We start from the raw sequence: 10,202 nt of genomic DNA on the forward strand, positions 1-10,202 counted from the left end.
TCAAGCCTGGATCAGGGGGCATCCTCCACCTTCATTCCCCGCTAACTACAAAGAAAATCCCGCTTTCATCCCACCACTGGCACAAGCCCAGAATCCCACTACCGTTGATCTTTCCCCTCAGCATGCACCGGGTTTTACCCCTTTCCACCACTACCCCGGCACCTCGTCCCAAACTTTCCATGCTCTACCAGCCAAAACAACTGCATACCCTGCTCCGACATCTGCTCCTGTTTTCGTAGCCCCTCCGCGAGCTACCCTCCATCGATCTTCTAGTGAACCTGCATTTCAAGCTCCAGATACCCAATATTATGCTCTAGAACCAACTTTCAAAATCACAGATCCCTATTCCTACACCCCACATTTTGAACCTTCTGCTGAAACTGAGAAACCATCCCGGATCGTGGAGCAAGATGAGATATTCAGGAAAGTGAAGAGTTTAGAGCAATCTTTAAAGAACATGCAACAGATAGGAAGCCAAGTAAGTGTGGCTTACAAGGATTTATGCTTATTCCCTGATGTCCAACTGCCCGTTGGGTTCAAGTTGCCCAAGTTTGACCTGTACGATGGACATGGAGATCCCGTGGCCCATTTGAGAGGCTTTTGCAGCAAGATAAGAGGTGCCGATGGGAAAGACGAATTGTTAATGGCGTATTTCAGTTAGAGTCTGAGTGGGGCGGCTTTGGAATGGTACACCCGCCAAGACGCTAGCCGGTGGTACACATGGGACGACTTGGCTCAAGCCTTTGCTCGGCACTTTCAGTACAATATAGACATTGTCCCAGATCGCCTATCTTTGACCAAGGTAGAGAAGAAGCCCAGTGAGAGCTTTAGGGAATATGGTTTCAGATGGAGAGAACAAGCTGGACGGGTCAATCCTCCAATGGAAGAAGATGAGATGGTTGAGTACTTTCTTCAAGCCCTAGAGCCTACTTACTTTGGCCATTTGATCTCAGCCATAGGTAAGTCCTTCAATGATGTGGTAAAGATGGGAGGAATGGTGGAAGAGGGACTCAAGTCGAGCAAGATCATGAGCTACTCCGCCATAAAAGCAACCACACATGCAATTCAAAGTGGCACCGGAAGCTTGTTAGGCAAAAAGAAGAAAGATAATATCGCTATGTTTGTCTCTGGATCATGGCGTGGCCCAAGGGGTTCGCCTCACCAGTACACCCAACCTCAAGCCTACACCCAAGCTCCATATAATCCATCTCAACATCATTTCCCACCACAAGACCCTCAATATTCAGTCAGACTACCCCAATACCATGTTCACCACGCACAGTCATATGCTCAACCCCCTCCTTACCCGCAATGGCATGCTCCAACTCCACAAAATCCTTATCCACCCCCACAACCATACCGAAACCCTACTGGTCCAAGCTTTCGACCAAGGCCAGATTATAGAAAAGAGAGGCAGCAGCGGAAAGAAACCTTCACCCCTCTTGGAGAGTCGTATACCAGTTTGTTTCAAAGGTTGAGGCAGTTGGACGTTTTGAGGCCGATTGAGCCAAAGATACCAAATCCACCTCCAAGGAACCTTGATTATTCCCTCAGATGCGCATATTGTTCTGATGCCCCAGGGCACGACACGGAGAAGTGTTGGCATTTGAAGAGGGCGATCCAAGAGCTTACTGATACAAATCAAATTGTGGTCCAGAGCCCGGAGGCGCCAAACATCAACCAAAATCCTTTGCCAGCCCATGCAGAGACACTTATGATCGAGATAGTTCATAAGGATGGGGAGCCTAAGAATTCTTCCAAGTCTGTCATGATGATTTGGGCTAGCGAAAGTAACCCAGTTAAAGCTCCAGATTCTGCAGAAGTAATGCCCTTGACAGTTGAAAGAGTGTTGAAGAAGCTAAGCGCGCTCAACGTGAAGCCATCTGTATTAGTTATGAAAGGGCCTCCGATTGATGTTGAAGCGAACCAGGAAAAGAAAAAAGTGGTCATGCCAGGGGTCCCGGGCAAGCCTATCATAATCGTGGAAGGGGCTCGTATTACCCCCGTTATTATTAAGCTAGTGACCCAATTACCAATGGTTGACACAAAAGCCATCCCGTGGAATTACAAACAGGTGATAGTAACATATAAAGGGAAAAAAGTAGAGGAAGAAGTCAATGAAACCGGAGGACTGACTCGTTCTGGGAGATGTTTTACCCCAGAGGAACTGAGGAAAGCCAAGCCATTAAAGGATGGCCACATCCCAGTAAAGAAGACGGTCACCGAAGAAGAGGCTGAAGAGTTCCTGAAAAAGATGAAAATGCAAGACTATTCCATTGTGGAGCAGTTAAGGAAAACGCCAGCTCAGATCTCTCTTTTGTCTTTGTTGATACATTCAGATGAACACCGCAAAGCCTTGATGAAGATTTTGAATGAGGCCTATGTTCCTGATAAGATCGCGGTAAACCACTTGGAAAAGAATACTAATAAGATTTTCGAGGCGAATAAGATCACTTTCTCAGATGATGAACTTCCTATGGAGGGTATAGAACACAACCGAGCTCTTTATATCACAGTGAAGTGCAAGGATTCTGCTGTCTCGAGGGTACTGGTTGATAAAGGTTCTAGTGCAAATATTTGCCCTCTGTCCACTTTGCAAAAGTTGAAGATCGGCACTGAAAGGATCCACATGAACAATGTATGTGTTCGACGCTTTGATGGGGGAGGGAAAGATTCTGTCGGTGATATAATGCTCGAATTGTCAATAGGGCCAATTGAGTTCACTATGGAGTTTCAAGTGCTAGATGTAGCTGTCTCCTATAACTTGTTGTTGGGCAGGCCCTGGATACATGCTGCCAAGGCAATCCCGTCTTCGCTGCATCAAATGGTAAAGTTCGAATGGGAAAGGCAGGAAATAGTTGTGCACGGTGATGAGAACTTATCTGCTTACAATGACACAACTGTTCCATTTATTGAAGTTGAAGATGACAAAGGGCCTTGGGTTTACCAAACGTTCAAAACAGTGTCTGTCGAGAAGATTCCTGAAGGAGAATGCATTCCAGGTCCGAAGCTACCATCTGTGTCTGTCATGGTAGCAAATGAAATGTTGAAGAATGGTTTTATGCCGGGCAAAGGCCTGGGTTCGTCTCTGCAGGGTATTGCACATCCGGTGTGTCCACGTGAAAGTTTCGGTACATTTGGTTTAGGATTCACACTCACAGGGAAGGACATGAAAAAGGCTAAAAATTTGAAAAGAAAGGCATGGTCACTTCCTAAGCCTATACCACATATCTCCAAGTCTTTTGTCAAGCCAGGGGTCGCAAAACGCCCAATATCAGCGGTCCCAAAACCTGTGGTCGACTTTGATGAAGTGCTGATCAAGAGGTTCCAGAGTCTATTTGATGAGGTTAATATGGTGGAAATCGGGGAAGGTTCCAGTAATGCCGATGTGCAACTTGTTGGGCCAAATTTGAAGCTTAGCAATTGGAAAGCTACTCCTCTCCCCACCCGGAAGGAGTTTTGGTAGTTTTCTTTATTTTCCTTTCCGTTATCTGGGTTATTCCAAGGTTGTAATCTAGATTTTTTATTTTTTGCTTGTTTTAATGTACAAACCCTTCTATCCTTTTATTTTCAATGAAATACAATTTCCCGTTTTCCATTATTCCTGATAGCGTTTCATTTTTGTTTTGTTTCTTTTTTCTGTACAGTTATTTTTATGCTGGTTTCAATGACATGACATGCATGAGGAATTTTCAGCCAAATCTTAAAAGCCAATCTAATTCCGAAATAACAATCCAAGAAGTAGACTGTGATGATGAAACAGAATATGATGAAGAAGCAGCATTTCAGGAAATCAATAGAGAACTAAATCACTTTGAAGAAAAACCCAGGCCTAATCTGAATGAAACTGAAGCAATCAATTTAGGAGATCAAGATAATATCGGGGAAACTAAGATAAGTGTGCATCTGGAACCACAAATCAAGGAAGAAATAATCAAAGCACTGTTTGAATATAGAGATGTTTTTGCACGATCGTATGATGACATGCCGGGTTTGAGCACTGATTTGGTAGTTCATAAATTCCCAACTGATCCGGCATTCCCTCCAGTCAAGCAAAAGTTAAGGAAGTTCAAGACTGACATAAGTGTGAAGATCAAAGAAGAAATCACAAAGCAGCTAGACGCAAAGGTCATTCGGGTCACTCGATATCCCACTTGGTTAGCTAATGTCGTGCCAGTACCACAGAATGATGGTAAGACCAGGGTCTGTGTTGATTATCGTGATCTCAATAAGGCAAGTCCAAAAGATAACTTTCCATTACCGAACATCCATATTCTGATCGACAATTGTGCCAAGCATAATATTGGGTCTTTTATGGATTGCTACGCGGGATATCACCAGATCCTGATGGATAAGGAAGATGCAGAAAAGACAGTATTCATCACACCATGGGGGACATACTGCTACCGGGTAATGCTAATTGGTTTGAAGAATGCTGGGGCAACTTACGTGAGGGCAATGACTACCATATTTCATGACATGATACACAAGAAAATTGAGGTTTATGTAGATGATGTGATCATAAAGTCAAAGAAGCAGTCCGACCATGTTGGGGACTTGAGAAAGTTTTTCCAAAGGCTTCGCAGGTACAACCTCAAGCTCAATCCGGCAAAATATGCATTTGGTGTCCCGTCCGGGAAACTGTTGGGATTCATAGTCAGTCGACGCGGTATTAAGTTGGACCCATCAAAGATCAAATCCATCTAAGAATTACTACCGCCAAAGAACAAAACCGAGGTGATGAGCCTTCTCGGAAGGTTAAACTACATCAGCAGGTTTATTGCTCAACTCATGACAACTTGTGAGCCCATCTTTAAGTTGCTGAAGAAGAATGCTGCGGTTAAGTGGACTAATGAGTGTCAGGAAGCATTTGATAATATTAAGAGTTACCTGTAAAACCCACCTGTGTTGGTCCCGCCAGAACCTGGGAGACCTTTAATTCTCTATTTGACGGTATTGGATAATTCTTTCGGCTGTGTGTTGGGTCAACATGACATGACGGGCAAGAAAGTGCAAGCCATTTATTATCTCAGCAAGAAGTTCACTCCTTATGAGGTTAAGTATACTCTTCTTGAAAGGACATGTTGCGCCCTGACTTGGGTGGCACAAAAGTTGAAGCATTATCTGTCATCCTACACTACTTACCTCATTTCTCGCATGGATCCTCTAAAGTATAACTTTCAGAAGCCTTTGCCCACAGGAAGATTGGCAAAGTGGCAGATTTTACTCATAGAGTTTGACATCATCTACGTGACTCGGACCGCGATGAAAGCCCAAGTCTTGGCCGATCACTTGGCCGAGAATCCGGTGGATGAAGAATATGAGCCACTGAAGACTTATTTTCCTGATGAAGAAGTGATGTATATTGACGAGGCTGATCATGATGAAAAACCAGGTTGGAAAATCTTCTTTGATGGAGCTGCTAATATGAAAGGTGTCAGAATAGGGGCTGTACTCATTTCTGAAACAAGGCATCACTACCCCGTAACAGCTCAGCTTCGATTTTATTGCACTAACAACATGGCTGAATACGAGGCATGCATTCTGGGTTTGAGATTAGCTATAGACATGGGAGTTCAGGAAATATTGGTTTTGGGAGATTCAGATTTGTTGGTTCACCAGATTCAGGGAGAATGGGAGACTCGGGATTTGAAGCTCATACCGTATCGATAGTGTCTGCATGATCTTTGTCAATGATTCAGATCGGTAGAATTCAGGCATATCCCCAGGATTCATAATGAGATTGTCGACGCCTTAGCTACTCTAGCGTCAATGTTACACCATCCAGATAAGACTTATGTCGACCCTCTGCATATCCAAGTCCATGATCAACGCCCTTATTGTAATGTGGTTAAAGAGGAAATTGATGGTGAACCTTGGTTCCATGATGTCAAAGAATACATCGAGTCGGGGATATATCCGGCACATGCCACAGGTGATCAAAAGAGAACCATTCGACGTCTGGCTAGTGGATTTTTCTTTAGCAGAGGAATCTTGTACAAGAGGACTCCAGATCTGGGACTACTAAGGTGCATAGATGCTAAACAAGCTTCGACTATCATGGCTGAAGTACATGCTGGAGTTTGCGAGCCACATATGAGTGGTTATGTCTTGGCAAAGAATATTCTTCGAGCATGTTATTATTGGCTCACCATGGAACGTGATTGCATCAGCTTTGTTCGTAAGTGTCATCAATTCCAGGTGCACGGTGATTTGATTCATTCCTCGCCATCTGAGTTACACACGATGTCTGCACCTTGGCCCTTTGTTGCTTGGGGCATGGATGTCATTGGACCAATTGAGCCTGCAGCATCGAACGGGCATAGGTTTATTCTGGTGGCCATTGATTACTTTACCAAGTGGGTCGAAGCTGTAACTTTCAAGTCCGTGACCAAGAAGGAAGTGGTAGATTTTGTTTATTCAAATATCATTTGCCGATTCGGAATTCCCAAGGTAATCATCACAGACAATGCGGCTAACCTCAAGAGTCATTTGATGAAAGAGGTATGCCAACAGTTCAAGATTATGCATCGAAACTCCACTCCGTATCGTCTTAAGGCAAACGGAGCCGTTGAGGCTGCTAACAAGAACATAAAGAAGATACTTCGCAAGATGGTGCAAGGTTCTAGGCAATGGCATGAAAAGTTGCCCTTTGCTTTACTGGGTTATCACACTACTATTCGCACTTCAGTAGGTGCAACTCCTTATTTGCTAGTGTATGGAACTGAGGCAGTCATACCTGCGGAAGTGGAGATTCCATCCCTTCGGATCGTTGCAGAAGCTGAAATTGATGATGATGAGTGGGTCAAAAGCCGGCTAGAGCAGTTGAGTTTGATTGATGAAAAATAATTGGCAACAGTATGTCATGGTCAATTGTATCAGAAAAGAATGGCAAGAGCATACAACAAGAAGGTGCGTCCCCGAAAATTTGAAGTGGGCCAGCTAGTATTGAAATGCATCCTTCCACATCAGGCTGAAGCTAAAGGCAAGTTTGCCCCAAACTGGCAGGGGCCGTTCATTGTGACAAAGGTGTTGCCCAATGGTGCCCTGTATTTAACAGACATAGAAGGCGAATGAGTAGATATGGCTATCAATTCTGATGCAGTCAAGAGGTACTATGTATGATTTCTTTGCTTACCTTCAATCACATTTTGTACTTAGCGTGTTCAAAGTTGGAATGACGAAGGCATTTTATTCTGCTATCCCAAACACTTTTAGCATTTGTTACCCCTTTTTTAGCCTTATTTATTTTCTTTCATACCCCTCTTTTGCAAAGTAACAAAAACAAAACAACTTTTACTAGTTTGAACTACGTTCGACCTGATTCTTTTTAAGGATATGTAGGCAGCCTTACACGGTTCGGTCCCATCAAAATAAAAATCCAAAATTTCCCAGCAGAAGTTTTAGTTTTGTAAAAAGATCTAATTCCAAAAGTTGTAATTTTGAACCCCTTTATCTTAAATTATTTTGAGCCTGCATGCCACCCTTTCTTTCTAACCATGTCCGAAACCTACACTACAGTCCAAAGAAAGACCTTCTGATCAACTTTGCGGATGCCAAGTCAAGTGAGATGGAGGTATGATTTACATCATGGGTAGCACCTTTATTCATGGGCACAAGGAAAAGTGAATAAATGAGAGAGTCTAATTAGTGAAAACCCTCACGGGCACCATAGGGCGATGGTGAGTCAAGAGAAAATTCAAATGAGAGAGTCTTATTGGTGAAAACCCTCACGAGCATTGTAAGGCAACAGTGAGTTGAGAGAGGAGCAAATGAGAAAGGCTTGCTAGTGAAAACCCCTCGGGGCATTACAAGCCGAATGAGGTTCATGACTTTACAGAGAAATTGAATTATGGAAACCCCGATTTTGAAGTATGAAGACATGGCATGAATTGAAATATGATTAGTTGGATGGATTGGGCTGATCAATCCGAAATGCATGTCATGATCATTGGAGCCAGTTGCTTTATTCAGATAAGTCTATTTTCCATTTTTCTTCAAATAGTCATCTCTGTTTTTTCCTTTTTATTCCTAATTCTCGAAGTCACTTCACTTCGTTTCTTTTGGATCTATTTTTCTAAGTCTCTGTCAAATTAGTCTTTGTTAAGCAAGTAAGAAAGGACTTCAAATCTCATTACTAGCTTTTTATTTGCACCAAGCAAAATTCGGCCAGGCACATCACAAGTGACATGATTTAGAATGAGCAATGCGGTGGTAACTGAAGTTCAGGTGGTCAAGTGATTCATGAATTTTTAGGAAATGCAAAGGTTCAACAGTTGTCAGAATGAAAGTGCCATACGACGAGTTGAGTGTAAGGGATTCAATTCATTCAGAGGTTTTGTGGTCAAGGTCCGATCAAAAGGTCAAACAATTCTTTGTAGCCCGAAGCAGCTAATCAAAATGAAGCGGGGTATTAGCAGAAGCAGACACTTTCAGCAAGGATGCCACAAACTAACCGCCACATTTTCAAATTGACAAAATTTTCTTTGTTTTAAGCAGGGGCAAGAAATCTTGTTTGCTTTGCCAGGAATCCCCCATGAGGAAAGCATGTTCTAGATAAGTTCAGTTTTAAGTTTTAAGGACCCTCCTGTATAATGGGAGTTAATTTCAACTGTTCAGGACCCTCCTGGATAATGGGATTTAATTTTAGATTTTTAGGACCCTCATCGATAATGGGATCTAGTTTTAAATTTTCAGGACCCTCCTGGATAATAGGATTCAACTAACAATCAATGAATGTTCCTGGTACAAACTGGGGCAGAAAAGTTTCTCTGTTTTGTCTGTGTTGTTGTGATAGCAGGCGCCCACCTGGAGAATGAGGGAATTTATTTCAAGTTTTAAGCATTAGGCACCCACCTGGAAAATGAGGAAATTCATTTCAAGTTTTAATTTAACATCAGGCACCCACCTGGAAAACTAGGGAATTCATTTCAAGTTTTAAGTCAGCAGGCGCCCACCTGGAGAATGAGGGAATTTATTTCAAGTTTTAAGTGAGTAGGCAACCACCTGGAGAACGAGAGAATTTATTTCATGTTTTAAGTCAGCAGGCGCCACCTGGAGAATGAGGGAATTCATTTCAAGTTTTAAGTCAGCATCAGGCACCCACCTGAAAAACTAGGGAATTCATTTCAAGTTTTAAGTGAGCAGGCGCCCACCTGGAGAAGAGAGAATTCATTTTAAGTTTTAAGTTATTGGCAGGCGCTCGCCTGGAGAATGGGGAAATTATTTTGAGTACAAGTCATTATCAAGCGCCCACCTGGAGAAGGAGGGAAGTTATTTCAAGTTTTAAGGCAGTATCAGGCGCCCACCTGGAGAACGGGGGAATTTATTTCAAGTTTAAGTCATTGGCAGGCGCCCACCTGGAGAATGATGGAATTTATTGCAAGCTCAAGTTAGAAGTAGCAGAAGCTCGCCCAAGAATGCGGGTCGACAGTTCGAGATGCACAACAGAATTTTAGAAGATTCAAAATCAAGTTTTGAAGACCTACGGATAGGGATCTTGTAATTCATAGCTGATAGATTTGCATAGTTTTATTTTCATTTTGATTTTGATGTAATAACAGGACCACGGACTGGAGCCTCGAACGGTACCTCACTCGGCTCTCCAACTTGTCCTTTCATCATTCTCCAGAACTACACTGACCTGATTCCTTTATAGTCAAGGATATGTAGGCAATCTACGAAGCAAGGTTCGGTCAAACTCTTTCAAAACGCTTCCCATGAAGTATCCAAACAGGCAAAAATTGCTCATATTTGCTCACTTTATCTTTGCCCGAAAACTCTTCGTGTTTCCGAGCAAAGAGGTGTAGCTGTGAGCACGTGATTTTTGCCCGACGAAAAATACTCCTACAACTTTAAAATAGGTTTTTCTAATTATTTTAATTTTTATAGAATTTTTAGGAATTTATTGTTAATTGTTGCTTGCATTTAGTTGCATATTTAACATTTTAAAATCATGAGAAAAATACCAAAAATGTCTAAAATATTTTATGCATAGCATTTTAGGTCTTAATTTTATTTAGGATTTAATTATATAAGTTAATTGCATTATTAAACAAAAAATCAAAAAATATTGTTCATTTTTACATTTTAGCTTTTAGTTTTAAAATTTGTAATTTCATTTCTTTAGTTTTAAGTTAATTAATTATTTAAGCGGTAGACATAGATAATTAAGTTTAATTCTACAAATTAGACTAAGTTAG

General features: G+C 42.1%; 1 protein-coding gene across 1 annotated transcript; it reads left to right on the forward strand.

Moving 5' to 3' along the window:
• The first annotated feature begins 1,714 nt into the window (after nucleotides 1–1,714).
• On the forward strand, nucleotides 1,715–6,849 carry LOC138897949 (uncharacterized). Its single transcript, XM_070183976.1, has 4 exons — nucleotides 1,715–3,204; nucleotides 3,648–4,410; nucleotides 4,819–4,892; nucleotides 5,703–6,849. Exons 1-4 carry the CDS (start codon nucleotides 1,715–1,717, stop codon nucleotides 6,847–6,849), a joined length of 3,474 nt encoding a protein of 1,157 aa, XP_070040077.1.
• Nucleotides 6,850–10,202: the final 3,353 nt, after the last annotated feature.

This window comes from Nicotiana tomentosiformis, chromosome 8, assembly GCF_000390325.3.
Source record: "Nicotiana tomentosiformis chromosome 8, ASM39032v3, whole genome shotgun sequence".
In the NCBI taxonomy this organism is placed as follows: Eukaryota; Viridiplantae; Streptophyta; class Magnoliopsida; order Solanales; family Solanaceae; genus Nicotiana; species Nicotiana tomentosiformis.